Source organism: Pollicipes pollicipes, unplaced genomic scaffold (genome assembly GCF_011947565.3).
Source record: "Pollicipes pollicipes isolate AB1234 unplaced genomic scaffold, Ppol_2.1 Scaffold_4295;HRSCAF=5057_pilon_pilon_pilon, whole genome shotgun sequence".
In the NCBI taxonomy this organism is placed as follows: Eukaryota; Metazoa; Arthropoda; class Thecostraca; order Pollicipedomorpha; family Pollicipedidae; genus Pollicipes; species Pollicipes pollicipes.
In genome coordinates, this window is record NW_023596461.1 from 5,495,661 (window position 1) to 5,514,581 (window position 18,921).

The following is an 18,921-nucleotide window of genomic DNA, read 5'->3' on the forward strand; positions in this document are numbered from 1 at the left end:
GTAAACGTCATGCAGGAGTGCTTTTAAAGCACTTGGCTGCAGACTGTTTTCTCAGGCGCCATATGTCTTCAATGTTACAAGAACCCGCCATTTCATCCATCAAAATCATTAACATGAAAGCCAACAAACCTTCAAGTCGCGAACGGCCTGAACCGGCCGCCGGCGAGCAGAACGGATTCAGACCTCGGTTACGCAATAGGCTCGGATTGAAGCGCCGAGCGTTGTCAGACGTCCAGGCGACCTGTGACTAACAATGGACTCGGATTGAAGCGCCGAGCGTTGTCAGACGCCCAGGCGACCTGTGACTAACAATGAGCTCGGATTGAAGCGCCGAGCGTTGTCAGACGTCCAGGCGACCTGTGACTTACTGAAGGAGCAGAACACGAACAGTCCTGCTGTCAATAGGATGGGTCCATGCGTGCAGACTGTCACGCTCAATCCTGCGCGAACCATGGGCCTGTCCATCTTCGGCCTTGTTTAGGATTGACGCCGGATCTCGACAGCCAGCGCAGGTCGAGCGTAAAGCAGCCCGTACGGTGTGGCCGAACGTACCAAATGCAGGTTGTCAAACACTTGGGGCGTGCCAAAAAGAGACGGAAGCCACGTTCTGAATTTCGCACCAAATATTTAACGCGGAGGCCTAAACCGAGACGAGTTTGTCCTGAAAGCTACATAGAGACACAACCCAGCTTATTGTGACCAGAATCTACCCAAAATATGCTCACCAGTACAAGATACAGGATATTAACAGCACCAATACACGATATTGTCAGGACCAGTACGAGATATTCTACGCTTATTTCACATCTGGCAGGGATTGCGGGTTTTCAGTCATAATCATTTTTCTCCAGGCCCTCAGCTGTTGCACATCCACAGCCGGTGAGGTATACAAGACTACAGAGGCCCAAGCAACTTCATGGCCAGACAAGTGACCACAACAGGCGCAGAGTAAACATAATCAATTCAAGGACGGAGCCATGCCCAGCTCCTCGGGTTCGCTCGCTGGGCTCAATTCCCGTGCTTCTGCAGGGCCGCTCCTGATGCGGCGTCAGCCGGCCAGGCGGGGGAATCTTCACCATCTTTGGCTGCCGAATGGCCGCAACAAGCCCCAATTGGGCGTCGTCGCGACATATTACTCTCAATCAGCGCCTGACTGCAGTCCACCGCCGCTGCCGCCGACGGGCTCCCGTCAGTGTGTGCCGGCGCCGGCCGCCCGCAGTGCCAGGCTGTGGCGTCAGTGGAGCCTCCCTCGGACGGCGCAGGGGACCACGGTGGCGTCTCGGTGTCTCGTGCTGTGCGTCGCGGCAGGCTTTGCGACCCCTCGCTGTGGTTTGGGTTGGGGTCGCGAGCCCTCTGCGCGTGTCGTGTTACGAGTTGTTGTGCTTCGCTGCGTGCCGTTGCGATAATCGGGTTCCTTTCCGCCGTATCGCTGCACAAATAACGGCTCTTCCCGTATGTCACTGTATGAGCCTCTGCTCCGCGCTGTGTACCACTGCAGGAGCCTCAGCTCCGCCTTGTGTACCACTGCAGGAGACTCGGGTTCGCCCTGTGCGCTACTGCAGAAACCTCGGCTCTGTACTGTGTACCACTGCAGGAGCCTCAGCTCCGCCCTGTGTGCTACTGCAGGAGCCTGGGCTCTGTGCTGTGTACCACTGCAGGAGCCTCGGCTCTGCGCTGTGTACCACTGCAGGAGCCTCGGCTCCGCCCTGTGTGCTACTGCAGGAGCCTCGGTTTCGCCCTGTACGCTACTGCAGAAACCTCGGCTCTGCGCTGTGTACCACTGCAGGAGCCTCGGCTCCGCCCTGTGTGCTACTGGAGGAGCCTCGGTTCCGCCCCGTGTGCTATTGCAGGAGCCTCGGCTCCGCCCTGTGTGCTATTGCAGGAGTCTCGGCTCCGTCCCGTATGCTATTGCAGGAATCACGACCCCTCTCATTGCGTAACGCTGTGTGCGCCGTTGTCCCCCACTGTGCACCAATGCTGCATTTACGTGGTGTTGCTGCTCCGCTCATTAGTTTGGACTGAGAAAGGTATGTTTGCTACACGAAGATTGAATTCGGTCTTGCCCAATGATGATGAAATTAGCTTGAAAAACTGTAGCGCGAGCGCGATAATGACGTTCCTGCGGAAGACTCTATTAAAAGGCGTAAAAAGTCGAGTGCGCAAATGGAGCCAAATCACTCAATCCGTTCCTTTCCGGCAGTCGCGCAACGATGGAGTCACGTCAAGCACATCAGAAGACGGTTTTGCCGCGTAAGCCAGTAACATAATTCATACCGAAAAAATGCAGCAGAATACCCCTAGGAAAACTTCTTCTAAGATGGAATTCGGACAGGCTTTGGCGGCATTCTGTAAAGATTTTCAAAATCCAAAGGCAGCATGGATCAAGGTGATATTTTTCTTTTTAACTGGAGGTAAGGATGCATTTAATATTCACAAATGTTATTATCGGTATAAACGGGAAAGAGTCTTAGCTTCCTATTGGTCGGCATTACGAGTTTTCAAACTGAAAATAACGGGTGTTTGACATCCCTGGTAGGATTGGTTAAACGGAGATATCAAGCAAACCTCGATATATATATATATATATATATATATATATATATATATATATATGTCTGATTAAAAATAACTGCTGACTCAGCATTGACGAGCTTTTTGTTGCATCGTTCTAGTTTCCGGGCCTTGGACTTGGCATCATCGCTTAGATTAAAGATGGTTCGCACAAAATTACTCATATATTCATCGCTCCTTCCATTCTAACGTTTCGAGATCCTATCTCATCGTCGGAGAATACTAAATGGCACAAGAAATAAGTTTTGAGTTTTAAAGGATGAAAAATTGTGCTCTACTGTTGGAAATCATCTATTGATACGGAGAACAAAAATGAAACATAACTAATTGAAGTAAGACAGAATCCTATTTTCCTTTTCATACATGTAAGAAACACTCATAATGGGAACACTACAAAGACACAATGGGAACACTATTGCCGCAACCACATCAGAAATGCTTACCGCTCACCACCTAGTAGTTCAAGAACTGTGCAATAATTTGTCTTTCTTTTCGAGGCCCAGACGAACTCTCTCCGGTTATTTTCGGATTACATTCGGCACTGATAAGAATCAGACAGATCTTGGTGAACAACGGTTTTTCAAATTCTGACGTTGAAAAAGAGACACAACGGCACATGACAAGACACTTTGACGGCAAACCAAGGCAAGACATCCAACCAACCGTCAAACTGCATTACCAAAATCAAATGACATCTGCCCACAAACAAGACGAAAAAGCTTTACGGGAAATTATCTCTCGACATGTTAAAGGCAAAAACGACCACAAAATAAACAATGTCATTTACTATCGTAATAAGAAAATATCTAACTTTCTTATGAAAAACAGCCAAAACAAACCCGACAAACTAAAATGCACCAATGTAGTATATCAATTCCAATGCAACATCGAAGGCTGCAAACTTCGTTCCATACACTACATTGGTGTGACCACAACGACTCTCTCAAGACGCCTGACACTGCACTTACGTGACGGGGCACCTCTGGACCACATGCGACACGAACACGACATGACATTGGCACGACAACAACTGACAGACAGCACTGACATTTCACGGACGTGCAGTGACAGAAGACGCCTTCAAATTTGGGAAAGCATATTCATTAACGAACTATCTCCGGCCTTAAACAGACAGACAAATTCTTGTACAACTCTTGAACTACTAGGTGGTGGGCGGTGAGTACTTCTGATGCGATTGTGGCAATAGTGTTCCCATTGTGTTTTTGTAGTGTTCCCATTATGAGTGTTTCTTACATGTATGAAAAGGAAAATAGGATTCTGTCTTACTTCAATTAGTTGTTTCATTTATGTTCTCCGTACCAAAAGATGTTTTCCAACAGAAGTGCACGATTTTTCATCCTTTAAAACTCAAGACTTATTTCTTGTGCCATTTAGTCTTCTCCGACGATGAGATAGGATCTCGAAACGTTAGAATGGAAGGAGCGATGAATGTATGAGTAATTTTGTACGGGCCATCTTTAATCTAAGCGATGATGCCAAGTCCAAGGCCCGGAAACTAGAACGATGCATCAAAAAGCTCGTCAATGCTGAGTCAGCAGTTAATTTTAATCAAACATGCATCAAAGAAAGGATTCTGCCAAAATATTCCAACATCATGCATATATATATATATATATATATATATATATATATATATATATACACCTATGTATATATGTGTGGGGGGATATGTATGTATGAGTGTGTGTGTATCCATAGCACATGGCGTTCAAAAGCAGTGACCGTGAATGTGGCAATTACTCGTTATCATAAGCAATGCCTGGAATGTCGAACATTCTCATAATCTTTGCAATGATTGCTCGATATCTCAGTTTAACCACTGAATGTCAGATATTTCCAGGATGGAACTCATAATCTCTGAACATTATTACTTCTTTCGCTACACCGGCATTCACACCAAGTAGTGACAGCGGCAGCTTAAAGTGCTTTACAATCTTAAGTATTAGGTCATGCAACATAAAGTTACACCGCAGCCACTCGGCTACCTTTGCCCGGGCTGCCGCTATACACGAAACTCTGAATGCGGCCACTGCGCAACTCCACCCGTTTCCACCGCCCCACATGCAGCTCCTGTTGCAGCGACGGCATGCCTGTACCCGTTCCTGCCACTCTACATGAAGTCGCTGGGCCTGCGTCTCAGCGAGGTGGCCGTCATCCTCAGTCTCACCCCAGTGTTCGCAGTCACCGGCACCTATCTGGCCGGCAAGGTGGCCCTCAAGACCTCCAACGTCAAGGTGACTCTCTCCCCTCTCTCTCTCTCTCTCTCTCTCTCTCTCTCTCTCTCTCTCTCTCTCTCTCTCTCTCTCTCTCTCTCTCTCTCTCTCTCTCTCTCTCTCTCTCTCTCTCTCTCTCTCTCTCTCTCTCTCTCTCTCTCTCTCTCTCCGCTTCTCTCCCTGTGATGTCCCTCGCCTCCAACCTCCAATGACCTGAGAGTAGGCTATGACGAGTGACGGCGCTGCCGCTGCCGCAGGCGCTGCTGACGGCGCTGACGGCACTCTGCGGCCTGCTGCCGCTGCTGCTGCTGACGGTGCCGGCCGGACGCACGGTCAGCCCGCTGCCGCACTTCAACATCACGCTCACCATCTTCTGCGGCATCACCTCACACCCGGAGATGTTCCTGCTGCCGGTGCCGCCCGTCTCAGGACCCTCCTGCCACCTGCCTGAAGGCGTCGGCGTCGTTCGCGAGATTCGGGTGAGCGACCGGTGACCTTGTGGTGAGGAGCCGGCAGGGTTCGGATGCGTGACCGGTTTGTTTCGATGAGGACAAGTGAGCTTTGTGTGAATGACACAGGTGAGTTGGGTGTTCATTGATCAGCGAGATGTGTGTGAGCGACCGGTGCAGGAGCGTTCCTGAAGAGGTTTAGGTGACCGGTCACGGACCGCGCCTCCTACATCGGCCAATGGCAGGGCGCCACGTCACGGGGGGGCGGTCCTCCCACCACAGCCCACTACACCTTCACCACAAGCATCAGCCGTGTACTGGATACTGATAAAAGCAAAAAATGCAAAGCAAACACCAAGCAAAACACAACAGTAACGGCGGCAGACGTCACAACCCCCAACAAGTAATGAGTGGCAACAAACCGATCAGGTGCGGGACACTGACGCAGTTTGTAACGGCTCCCGTCGCCGGTCCGAGACGGCACCTCAACCCGATGAACCGAATCATCAGCGGAGGGCATTATAGGAGCACGTGGTACAATGGGTAACAACCTCGAACAAATGGATTATGGCTGGCCGTTGCCCTCGCACCGTACCATGTCGGACGTGGGCCATGTGCTGCTGTATCAGCTGTCCGCCGTCTAACAATGCGGTCACCTTTACAACACCTGCCTCCAATACCACGCCTGACAACCATGTTCGCCCTTCAGCTCCCTGCAGCCTACCAACAGACTTTTCCCAAACTGTGCTGAGGGACCAGACTTGTCTGGGTTTCACTGCCAAGGCAACTGTAGGGTAGAGTCACTCACGGGTAAGATTTCCTCAATTCATCTGTTACCATTGAGGCTTTGCCCATAGTCGGCCGTTTGCTATCCCTGACCAGAGATGCAATCCGTTATCTACCCGTTTACCTCTTTCCAGGTCTGCGATGTTAAATTTTGGAAGATTTTTAATAGCGTTTATATCCCAAACCTACTCTTTTGTATTGATGTTTGTAAAAGTAGCGTGAACGGAGCTAATTATAGCCAAAATTAGCGTGAGCAGCAACATTGTATAGCATGCATTGGACAATCTACCAGACATATCGTAAATGTTTCACCCATACTCGTATCCATACCCACACTGAAAGATTTCCCCAAATCTGCACCCAACCACTCCGTTGTCCACATCACAAGAGTACGCATGGATCTACGGCGACCGTGAAGTCCTCTAGCCCACACGCTTCCGTTAGCCACTCCTGATCAGTTCTATACATGCGTTACCCATCTGTTTGCTTTGTTTCAGAACTTAAGCTCTAATTGATGAGAGAGTTCTACGAAAGTTTCCATCCATCGCGATTACTCAGCTGGCTGAAAAGTTTGCCTTCCGATTCTCCAAGCCGTGGCGGGTTGGCTTCGATTCGTTAATGCACTTGCCGCTTGCCTCTGACTGGGCTGCCCCGCGGCTTGTGACAGCGGTCCAGGCGATGTTAGAAAGCAGGAAGAATCGTGCCGATTATTGTGCCATGTCAAGCCTTCGCTGATGATGTCGATTGTGCTGCTCATACTAAGATTAAGTCGTTGAGCAGGAATGTTACGCTCGGATGGGGATCGGCGCTTACGCAACAACCACTGCTTGGCGCGGGCACTGACCGCGAAAAATCGTCTAATCAAAAGGTTAAAGCGAGAAGCAGGAAGCTTTCAAGAAGCTGTGGAACATTTAGACTGTTTTCCAACACGGCACACATAAAGATGATATTCGACTGGCTATTCTCTTGAAAGGCGTCTCCAGTTTGGGGTATATTTCAAAAACGTACTTTACTGAAACCTCGGGAATAGTTCCGTCCAATGACAGCACTGGGCACTGCCACTGCAGCGCGGTCAAGACGTAGTAAGGATATTAATTTTAAGGATATTTAAATTATCTTCTTGTCCAAATTCGCTGCAACGCCTTGTAACAGCAATGCGCTTCATCCCTGAAGTCGCGACCACACTAACATGGATCATGTGAAACGCTCAGTCCCCAAGCCAAAGTGGCTTCGAAAAGAGTCACTATGGTAAACGCCACGGAGAAGAGATCAAAGCCATATTATGACGTTTCGTTGAATTCGCGGGAAAATAACTTCATGTTTGCATCTATTTTGTCTGATCATAATATTTTGATTTTTTCGTAGCATTTAGCACACCAACATTTTGACAAATAAGTATGTTGCAAACACTACAGAACACACACGGTGGAGAAGCAAGGCAAATGAAATGCATTGCTTTCATGGAGGTGAGCAGAGAGTACAATGAGATTTTTCCGCAGGCTCGGGTGCCTCAAATCAAAATCTGAGCTATGCAGACGGATTTCAAGGAAGCTGGTGTAATGGATTGAATCGTATGCGTCTGATGCAGCAACAAGTGAAAGGCACTAAAAAGGTGGGATACTCATTTTGGTGCGAGGTCTTAACCGTCCGTCAACACAGATAGGCTTATGTTCATGACTCATAATTCAAATTTTATCCAAAGCCGAAGCTGATGCCATGTGTTTAACATGACACAAGGCCAAAGTCAGTCGTAAAAAATGGGGCAAACGCCGTTGGAGCCATCTCGAAGCCATTGGAGAAAAACTGCGGCATAGTGAAGCCGAAGCCGAAGTCTGTATCGCTACCATGCCTTCCATCATGCAGCATTAACGTTGCAACGTTAAAAATAAAAACCGTTGCAGCGTAAACGAGCGCAGGCTTGTCCGATTTAGCGTCATTTTTCGAAAACTGGAATATGCGAACTTGTTCCGCAGCCTCTAAGATTGTGTGAGTTTGGCGGTGTTGGTACTGATGAGATCAGAACCAGCAAAATAATGGGAAAATTTATCCTGCCAACGCATCTTTACACTTTACTCATGAACAATCGTTTTAGCCAGTGGCTTCGTGCCTTTTTTACGTGAAGCCGAATCGAGAGTCGGTGACTTCAAACACCTGAACACACGAAGCGGAAGGCAAGTCAGTAGCTTTGAACTGGGGGAAAGCGAAGCCAAAGCCGACCCCACCAGTTCAAAACCACGAGGCTTAAGCCAAAGCCGAATCTAGTGTATGATTTTTTTACGAGACTAAAACTGTTCTTGTGTATGCTAGAACTACATGGCATCGGAAATATCATCAGGATTTTACGGAGTGGCTGGGGCGATGTTAAGCATTACGAATGGAAAAGTTGTTGAGACTAGCATGTGTTAGCTTGTCTCATGTGTTAGTATGCATACAACGCTTCAACGTTTCGGTCAGTCAGTCTTACGGCCGTCATCAGGTGCAATTGGTCTTGAGCGTGACCAACTGGTTTTGCCTTTCAGCTATGTACATGCCGCAGCCAAAAAAAGTTGTGTGGTGAGTATAGTGACAAGATGGGTACGCGTGTATTTGAAACATAAAGTCGCAATTGTAGTCGAAAAGTCACCATGACGAAGCCGAAGACAGCACTTCAAAGTCGCGTGGAGCCAAATCCAAACCCACAATGCAAACATTGCTCGAAGCCGAAACCGAAGCCAGATGCTAAAAAAGCACAAGGCCAAATCCAGAAATGAGAACTGGCAAAAACCAGAGATGAACATGGAGCCACTAGAGAAAACCTGATGCTCGGCGAAGCCAAAGCAGAAGTCGGCTTCATCCCCATACTTGTCCGCATGTCGTATGATCAAACGCCTTCTGACATTCAAAGTCGCGTGAGTGACGGTCATCGTCTGACGCGCGTCATTAGTGCAAACATTCGATTGTTGCCACTTACGTTCCTACCCCTTCAGGTTCGACCGGGTGTCAGAAAAAATCAGGAATATTTTAGGGTAAGAAGGAGGGTCCTGTAAGAAAACTAAGGTAATCTCTCACAACGCAACTGCGAAAAATAATACCGGAATTATGATTGGTAACAAATTTGGCATCACTCAACCGCTGACTACAGCACGTTTTGTTACGATTGTTGCAGATTTCAACGCGAGGAAGGGATAGTTCTTTCCAATATCCGTGAAACCTATATGCCTTAAGCACAGGGGCTGCACGGAGCACCCCAGATGTGGAGTGCATCCCAGATCCCAGGCGATACAAAGGCACCCAGGCACCTGCTTGGTTACGGCTCTGGTCTGAACGCAACTCAGAGACCACTATTTTACCGCAATGATGATATCCAATTTGGTTAGATTTGAATTAGAGTCCTATCCGGTGGTGATAATTCCAGGGCTGTGGAATGAAGGGGGTGGACGATGGTGGGGAAAAGCTGCCTGCTTCTGGGAGCAACCGACGGCACGAAGCCCATACAGGGACTCTTATTCAGGACATGTGCTTGCCGGTCGGACGGGCCCCGCCAGGTGGCACTTGAGCCCACTCACGGTCGGCGCGTGCAGTTTGCCCCGAACAAACAGGCAAGCAGCTCCGTCACGAGGATGCTGGGTGAAGCAACTCTCAACCATTCTCAATATCTTCTGTCACATCTCCGCCTGTGATGAACCGCAGCAACCCCAGATGAACACACCCGAAGGGCAGTGGCCGTGCCGCACCCTCACTCCCCGAGCACGACAGCGCTGCCGGCTCCGCCGGGGCCGCCCACGGCCGGCGCGGTGGTGAGCTCGGTGCCGCGCGCGCGCCCCGCGTTGACCGCGGTCCCCTTGCCGGCCAGGTGGGCGCGTGCGGTCACATGTGCGCGCGGCCGCTTAACCCGCCGCCGGTGCGCTCGGCTCAAGACGAGGAGGAGCAGCTGTACGTCCGGGCGCGAGCCATCGAGCTCGACTCGCGCTTCTTCATGCCCGACTCGAACGTACCCACCTGGGACTGCAGCCGACAGTCTTCGACAGGTCAGCACGTCATGGGAGACAGTGGTGTACTCAGCTGCTAAGCAGCAAAGCATCGGCGCATACTCGTATATTGGCTTGAGCAGCGGGTGAAAGGCCACGACTGAAATTCCCTTTCTGTTGATAGACTTTCGAGAGGTCTCCTTTAGCTGATCCATCACAGTAAGAACACCGACAGATGTTCGGACAGACAGGCGAACATTCCCCGCCTGCAAGCACAAATCTCCGAGGAACAGTGCATTGGACACCTTCCCGCTTTGATGATTTCGCCATTTTATCCAGCGCTATCGGGTCCACGAAGTAAAGTAGTTCAAGTCAAAGTGTGTATGCCACCAACTACCATTAAGTCTAACATAAGATGATGAAGGCATTTCATGATATTTTATCAATAATGTGCATTTAACTTTCAACTTTAAAATGTGGCAAGATGCTGGTGCACTGTAAAAACCCCAATAACGTAACTGTTAACTTTGAGAATTGACCTTCTCTAGTACGCACTTGACACCGAACGACATCAACACCACAATGGAAACATACCAGTCCCTTTGGATGGCGATTAAAGATATCTTGGACTAGTTTGGTGTCAGCTACGATATCTAGCCCCATATGACCTACGCCTTGGGTGGCCTTTGCATCCGCTATCGCCATCAATGAGGTGCATTTTATAGCTGCTTGTCACAGTTATATCCAGTCGACAAGCAGACGTGCAAAGAGTATCGGAAATCAGTTGTAGAGCACAATTGTGTTGATACCATGTTGCAGTTCATTTAAATTACTGAATGAATGCGTAAGCAATTTCAAGGTCACGTGGTCAATTCCTTTTTCACTTGCATAATTGTTCTAGCTGAGACAATACTGTCCGGAATATTTGGTAACATATAACATAACAAGAATACACGATTACAGTAGCATCCAGAACCGGGATGTTTCGAGGTTAAGTTCACACCAGACATGATGCTTCTCGATCGTGCGACGGATCTTGAAGGCTCTGGCGATGGTCTGCCGCTCCCCCAGCATGGCTCCTCCCTCCGTGCCCCTCCGCCCACCCTGGAGCGCAGGTGTCTCACTCCTAAATGCCGCAGATCACGGCCGTACGTGCAACCAGTCGGTGGAGAAGCTGCTGGCCCAGGTGCAGCGCTACGCCAACGTCTCGATCCACGTGGAGACGCACCCGCACCTGACGGCGCGCACCATCGCCACCGTGCTGGGGCGCAGCGAGTCGCCGATGGGCGACCTCTGGCAGCGGTGCCGCCACCCGGGCGCCTTCCACCAGACGGCCATGGAGAGTCACATCCACCACAACTACCACTGCGAGCACCAGTGCGTGGCGTCCGCCGAGTCGCACGACCTCTGCGTCAACCGGTGGGTGCGTCGCCGCCACGGCGAGCGTGCGCCGACAGCACCAGCTCCCGTTCGACGTTGTGGTGCTGTGCTTGAGCTCCAGCTGTGTCAGCCCCCTCTCCTAGCGCGATGACGCCGCACTTGAATGAACTCTGCCTGCGTCACCCGCTCGCTGGTGGTGCAGCACGTGAGCCCCGCACGCCGCGCCCGCAGCTCGATGGTGTCGGAAGCAGACGTGGCGCTGGCCTTCTGGCTGCTGTTGGTGATCAAGTCAGCCAACACGCTGCTGGCGTCGCTGACGCTGGCGCTGCTGGAGGCGGCGGTGGGCGCGTTCCTGCGCGAGGCGGGCAGTGGGACCGAGCTGGGACGTCAGAAGACGGTTGGTCTGCTCGGCAAGGTGCTGCTGCCCATAGCTGTCGGCTTCCTGGTGGACGTGTTCAGCGATGTCGGCCGCATCCAATTCACGTGAGGCTCGGGTGGAGAGAGACTACGCTGTCCCACAGCAGATAGACAGCAGGCCCCGGCGGAGAGAGACTACGCTGTCCCACAGCAGATAGACAGCAGGCCCCGGTGGAGAGAGAGAGAGACTACGCTGTCCCACAGCAGATAGACAGCAGGCCCCGGTGGAGAGAGACTACGCTGTCCCACAGCAGATAGACAGTAGGACCGGCGGAGAGAGACTACACTGTCCCACAGCAGGCCCCGGTGGAGAGAGACTACGTTGTCCCACAGCAGGCCCCGGTGGGGAGGGACAACGCTGTCACACAGGAGGCTCCGGTGGGGAGATTCTACGCTGTCCCACATCGGACAGACAGCAGGCCCCGGTGTGTGTGTGGAGGGGGGGGGGGGGGAGAGACTACACTGTTCGAGAGCAGACAGGCAACAGATTCCGACAGATGGCAAGGGCATCAGGCCGAGAGATGACCCAGACAGAAGACCCATGCATAGCAGACACGAAAAGTAAAGACACCACAGACAGGTCGCGGCTACACCAGGCACAAAGAGCGGAGACATGCGGCCGCTACTGGAGTTGGCTAAGGCTGGCAGCATCTGATTTTCATCATTGCCGGTCATATCGGAGCCACATATGTATGTGGCGACGCGTGCAAGAGACGACACAGACGGGGTGAAGTTTGAGCAAGTCAACCAGAGATACATGCTTATGGGGGTTATAAAACCGCAATCCTGGGATACCCATGGACATTTCCGTGCAACTACCTCGGTCAAAGTAACGTCGGAAGTAACATCTCAATCTGATGCTCGAGGCATATGAGCAAGCCTCTGCCGTATTTCATCCCACACGATTTAGAGCGTGTGTGGTGGCTCCGACGACTTGTTCTCCATCATGTTTGTCTCGTCATCTTTCCAACGTGTTGAGCAGGGGTGACTATTTTCGATCCCTTGCCTGGCAGGTGTGTCTGTTTCTGACGTACTGCGCATTCGCCAGGTGTGTTCGTTTCTACGCAAGTTGCATGGCCGGCATGCGTCTGTTTCTGGCGAATTCTATGGCTGGCTGATGTCTGTTTCTAACGTACTCTATGACCGGCAAGTGTCTCTTTTTGACTTATTGACTGGCCAGCAGGCGTCTGTTCCTGGCGTCACGGTATGACCGGGGCCGTTTGTTTCTGACAGATTGTATGCCCCGCAGGCGCCTATTTCTGACGTGTTTTGTCGCCGGTAGGTGTCTTTCTGATGTATTCGACGGCCGGCTGATGTCTATTTCTGATGCGTTGTGTGGCCGGTATGTGTCGTTCTGACGTATTCGACGGCCGGTTGATGTCTATTTCTGACGTGTTGTGTGACCGGGAGGTGTCTATTTCTGACGTGTTGTGTGGCCGGTAGGTGTCTTTCTAACGTATTCGACAGTCGGCAGGTGTCGTTTTCTGACGTATTGTGTGACCGGCTGATGTCTATTTCTGACGTGTTGTGTGACCGGCAGGTGTCTATTTTTGACGTGTTGTCTGGCCGGTAGATGTCTTTCTGACGTACTCGACGGCCGGCAGGCGTCTTTTCTGACGTAATGTGTGACCGGCAGGTGTCTATTTCTGACGTACACGGTGCTGGAGTTGGTTGCGGCCGGCTTCATCTGGTTTTCATCACTGACGGTTATGTCGGAGCCACAGATCCCCGTGAAGAATGTGCTGACGATGCTGAAGAACATTGAGCTGGACGTGCTCTTGTTTACAGCCTTTGCTTGCGGTGAGAGCCACGTTAGTTTGCGGTGGGAGCCACGTTAGTTCGTGGTGAGAGTCACGTTTGCTTGCGGTGAGAGCCACGTTAGTTTGTGGTGAGAGTCACGTTAGTTTGCGGTGAGAATCACGTTAGTTTGCGGTGAGAGCCAGGTTAGTTTGTGGTGAGAGTCACGTTTGCTTCGGTAAGGGCCACGCTAGTTTACGATGGAGCCACGTTAGTTTGCGGTGAGAGCCAAGTTAGCTTGAGGTGAGAGCCACGTTAATATGCGGTGAGAGCCACGTTGGCTTGAGGCGAGAGCCACATAAACTTGCGGTGAGAGCCACGATGGCTTGCGGTAAGAGCCACGTTGGCTTGTGGTGAGAGCCACGTTAGCTTGCGGTGAGAGCCACGTTAGCTTGCGGTAAGAGCCACGTTAGCTTGCGGTGAGGATCGCGTTGGCTTGCGGTGAGAGCTACGTTAGCTTTGGAAGGCATGTACATTGCAGGAGCATGCATTTTTCCGTGTGCGTAAAACTTTTTTCCGTTTCCGTGTCAGCTCTGTCTTTGGATTTATCTCTAAGCCCCAGCCAGACAAGCATGGCTGAAATAGCCAGCCGCGGTGTCTGTCACTCTCGACATTTGACACTGACCATCCACGCGCCGCCGATCACCCAACCGACTGTTATTGACGCTGGCATCGTCAAAAGCTGGCCGTCATGACATTAAACATATGTCTTCATTACGTTTCACCGTGTTTTTGCTTTTCATCTTGCCGAATCTCTATCCATAAACATTGTTCCCTGTTGTGCTCAAGCAGTAGTGGTTCCTGACAGGTCCATTATCATCTGTTGCCGTTCTGTATCCACCTCCGGCAGCTGAGTTCTCCCGCCCCTTGGATCGGTTATTTGACGTCACCATCCCCCGTTCTACTATAACAGGTGTGTTCTCCTGGTGCTTCGACCCCTATCCACAATTACCGGCCATGGTTCTGCTCCGGAAGGTGTCTTTTCCGTTTTCCTAAACCTCTATCCACAGTCATCGTTCTCTTTCCCGTCCGACACCGGTCTTCTCCGACTACCAGGACATCTATCCAGTGCTACCTCGCCCCTATCTCGCTCCGACAGGCGCGTGCTCCAGCTTCTCAGACCTCTATCCAACGTCGCCGTCCTCTGTACTGCCCGGCAGGCGTGTTCTCCGGCTACCTGGACCACTACGCGCTGTGGCAGCTGGAGGAGCTGGGCGGCCGCATGTGGCTGCTGGCGCTGACCGTGGCCGTGGCCGCGCTCGCCGCCCTGCCGCTGGTTGTGCTGGCCGAGCCTCTGGTGCAGCGACTCGGCGCCGGTAACCTGGTGGCCGCCGGCCTGGCAGTCGTCGGCATCAAGCTCTTCGGTACGAGCCTTGCCTCTGTACTCAGTGCAGAGGCGACCTCGTAGACTTGGTTCTGCTCGCTACAGACGAGAGTTTTAAAAGCTTGGTTATGGCTTGGGTCTACGCAATGGCGATGGTTTTGCACTTTGAGGGTAGCTGGAAGTTGTCAAGCTGTTCCCAACGGTCGTGGTTGGCCTCTTTGTCAACATAGCATGGTTTGCTTTTCATGTCCGGGCTGTGCCGGCTGATGAGACTGTCTGCTGGTCTCTATTCTCTAGTGGGCAGTTTATCTGCTGGACCGCTGGATCGCGACTCGCCTCCCACTCGTTAAGCTGCTGTGACTTCTGATCAAGCTGTCTGTTGGCCACTGTTGTCTGCTGTGGGACTGCATCGCTGTGCGAGGCTCGCCGATTGTCGGGGCCCGGCGCGCCGGTGGAGTTAGCTGCCAGTCCCCGCTGGCCACTGCTGGCCGCCGCTGGCTGCCGCTGGCCACCGCCGGTCTGCAGTGTCTCCCGATCGCCAGGGTACGGTCTGCTGGTCACCCCGGAGCTGTGCCTCCTGATCGAGCTGTGCGAGCCGCTGGTCGGGCCGCTGTTCATCAGCGCCGTGCTGCGCTACAGCAGGAACATCACCAGCAAGGCCAACAGCGACACCACTGGTGTTCTGGTCGCCACCGCCCACTATGGATTCGGTACGATCCTCCGCGTGGTTGGGGAAAGACGACCGCACCACGCCGCGGTCATCCCACGCGGGCATGCGCCTCTCATGCAGCGTTCATGCGCTCAAAGGGACTTTTCAAGTGACGTGTGATCAACAGCGTCACAGACCATGTGAATATGTGAAAGTCACAGTGATTGGGGCCACACCCAAATGCGAGACGGTGTTCGTTGCTATTTAACGTTAATGGGGTCCGCCAGAGCAGGGGTCGTTTTGCGTCTGCTGGAACATGACTTGCTAATGACATGATATGCAGCGGGCGCTTTATCACCGATTCCGTTTTTTTTTAAACCGGACGGTCGTGCCGAATGACAACTTGAGGCTACGCTGTGATTTTGTGACTGGGTGCGACGGTAACCCTGAACCCACTGTCAGTTAGTGCCACTGGTCCGAAAGCCACGCCTAACACCGACTGCACCGAGCTATTGCTGGCGCCAGCCAAAAACCCGTCATATCTGACGCTCGTCGACCAGCGTCCGCGTGTCAAAGGCATGTCAGTCATGCAGAGGCAGCACCAAGGCATGGGTGTAACTGCTGGGAGAGAGAGCGAGGGGCTCGAGATGGCATGCCCCTGCCAATTTTCGCCAAGTGGGTGTTTAGCAAGCTATATTTTGCATGTAAGGTGCACATTTTTCACATTTTTCCCATGCACATAATATTTTCGGGTCAGACTGCCCTTCTAGATTCCAGTTTAAAACACGCAATCTGTTTTGTCCTCTGTAATCTCAGGGACGTAGGTAGATGGTTATACCCGTGGCACCGATTTCGCGCCAGCCATGACTAGGGAAGTCAGCGCTACCTCTGCTTCCAGGCCGAGGCATCTGCGCCGCCCTAATTGGCGGGCTCATGTTCTGCCTGGAGCTCGACTTCCCGCAGAGTGCGCAGATCCTGGGCGGCACTGCCCTGGCATCTGGCGTCATCTACTACCTCTTCTGGCACTGCTGCTTCAAATACGTCCGCCAGGTGATGCCAGGGTCGTCGGAGAGCGCGGGTAGCCAGCGCAGTCGCTGGGGCAGCGTGCGCTACCTCAGCTTTCGACGCAGCCGGATGAGGCGCGCCGCCGCGCAGACCGGGCCGGCCGACACCCGCGCCGACCTGTCCACCATCGAGGAGGACAAGAAACCGAGCCCGGTCTGACCCGGCCTGCCGAACACCAGACGCCCAGCCTGGTCTGGATGGGCGATTAAAGGAGTGGAAAGCCGGGTATGGTCTGGATTGGCGACTGCAGAGAAAGGATAAAGCTGCGTGTGGCCCGGCCTGACCACTGACGAGGATATCCATAAGCCGTAGCCGGCATAACTTGGCCACAATAGAGGCAGAAAAGAAGCCGGCGTGGTTTGACTTAGCTCCAAAGAAGACAAGGGGATCCAGGGCCCGGTCCGACCTTGCCGTTAAAGAGGACTGTAAGACGGCTTCGGCCTGAACTGACAGATTTGGGGGCGTTCGCCAGCGCATCCTGCTATGACGCAACCGTGCTGAAGACTTGCCGCTGGTGCGCGTCGGCAACACGTCTGTGTAATCACCAGGTGATAAGCAGCGGTGCACAACGTGCACGGAAAGCATCGCGTGCATTGTTTGCTAGCACTGCCATCGATGGATGGCTGTAGTTATCGGCCGGTGGTATTCGGCTGGGTGCGTGATCGCGCCGCCAGCACTGCGTGCCGAGTAATCTGTCCGGCTGCGACGTAAGGGAACGGCGACGAAGTGGTAATGGGTTGTACCTTTGTAGCAGCATATGCTTCTGCGGGCGCGGATGCAGCCACCACATACCCGCAATCAGGATGATTTCTTAGGAAGAGCATGGGCGATGGGTTTTCGTCTCTTTTTGCAAATGCGCCGAACAACAATCTTATGCCGTGCTGTAGATAGCAAGTTATCTCGTGTCTGTGCGTGTGCTTTACAACAATTGAAGACATCAATATTGATATGAAAGTGTTTCGTGTTTCCAATGCATACTGAGATCCCCTTTAAGGGCGTGTCGGATGTCGCAGTCTGTGACTGACTTTCCCTTCTGTCGCTCTGCGGTCGGATGTCACAGTTTGTGACTGACTTTCCTTTCTGTCGCTCTGCGGTCGGATGCCACTGTCTGTGACTGACTTTCCTTTCTGTCGCTCTGCGGTCGGATGTCACAGTTTGTGACTGACTTTCCCTTCTGTCGCTCTGCGGTCGGATGCCACTGTCTGTGACTGACTTTTCCTTCTGTCGCTCTGCGGTCGGATGTCACAGCTTGTGACTGACTTTCCCTTCTGCCGCTCTGCGGTCGGATGTCACTGTCTGTGACTGACTTTCCCTTCTGTCGCTCTGCGGTCGGATGTCACTGTCTGTGACTGACTTTCCCTTCTGCAAAGCAAACCGTGCAGGCATGGCGATATCGCCGTCGCTGGGCGACAATGCTGTTCAGCTTGTTTTATTTTGCGTGTTACTGTACAGTTTTTTTCCGAAATCAAGTTGCAATATACTTTGTTTTGGTGACGGTCCAACGGCAGGCTAACCCCTGCCAGGTCGGGCTGGGCCGCCACGCTCCTGACAGAGTGTGAAGAGCGATCCCCGCCGGATCGGGCCGTTCCGCCACATTCCTGACAGAGTTTGAGGAGCGATCCCGCCAGATCGGGCCGTTCCGCCACGTTCCTGACAGAGTGTGCAGAGCGATCCCTCGCCGGACCGGGCCGTTCCGCCACGCTCCCGACAGAGAATGAGGAGCGATTCCCGCCGGATCGACGCCGGGCAAGCCAGGGCAATAATGGAAAAAACAGGCAGCATGCCGACATCTTATGTACAACATTTGCGACCAGTTTCAGGTATTTTATGGAACTCGTGCAACTGACCTGTTATGTCGGGCTAAAGGAGGGCAAATCCCGCACGTGCTATCTTCCCAGAACGCCGGCGGCGGACAGGCATGCTTGTAACCCAGCGGGGGTTGAGGAGCGAGAAAGCGAGACGACTGTTGTCTGACGATACAGGGTATTCAATGACAGGTATCATTGACGACATAGGAGACAGAAGGCTGTATGTACAGCGGCAACCGATGACTGGTCAAAGGATTGAGAGAATGGTAATGATAATGGGTCTTTGTCATTGACATACGTATGCTGGTGAGGCCACTTGTAAGACATTTCGGCTTGATTAGCCAGCCAGCGAGGAGCCACATGGGCTTGTGTGAGACTTAGGTGAGGGCAAAAGACTTAGGTGAGCTTAGACAGGTTAGCGACTTTAAGTGATAGCAGGTTCTGGGTCATGGCGCCTGAGGCAAAACATCTACTGTCTAGTCATTCGTGCAGCA

The 18,921-nt window shown here is 52.2% G+C and overlaps 1 protein-coding gene across 3 annotated transcripts; it reads left to right on the plus strand.

Moving 5' to 3' along the window:
• The first annotated feature begins 1,208 nt into the window (after positions 1-1,208).
• Positions 1,209-18,109, plus strand: LOC119097627 (uncharacterized). Of its 3 annotated transcripts, XM_037220666.1 has the most exons (12): positions 1,371-1,452; positions 2,013-2,027; positions 2,201-2,411; positions 4,672-4,826; positions 5,063-5,284; positions 9,873-10,047; positions 11,127-11,406; positions 11,599-11,850; positions 13,421-13,584; positions 14,742-14,945; positions 15,448-15,615; positions 16,453-18,109. In XM_037220666.1, the coding sequence occupies exons 3-12, from the start codon at positions 2,282-2,284 to the stop codon at positions 16,776-16,778; spliced, it is 2,076 nt and encodes a 691-aa protein (XP_037076561.1). In that variant the 5' UTR covers positions 1,371-1,452; positions 2,013-2,027; positions 2,201-2,281; the 3' UTR covers positions 16,779-18,109. The 3 variants fall into 3 exon arrangements, with proteins under 3 accessions (XP_037076559.1, XP_037076558.1, XP_037076561.1); XM_037220664.1 differs by lacking the exons at positions 1,371-1,452; positions 2,013-2,027 and adding an exon at positions 1,209-1,233; XM_037220663.1 differs by lacking the exons at positions 1,371-1,452; positions 2,013-2,027 and adding an exon at positions 1,212-1,294.
• Positions 18,110-18,921: the final 812 nt, after the last annotated feature.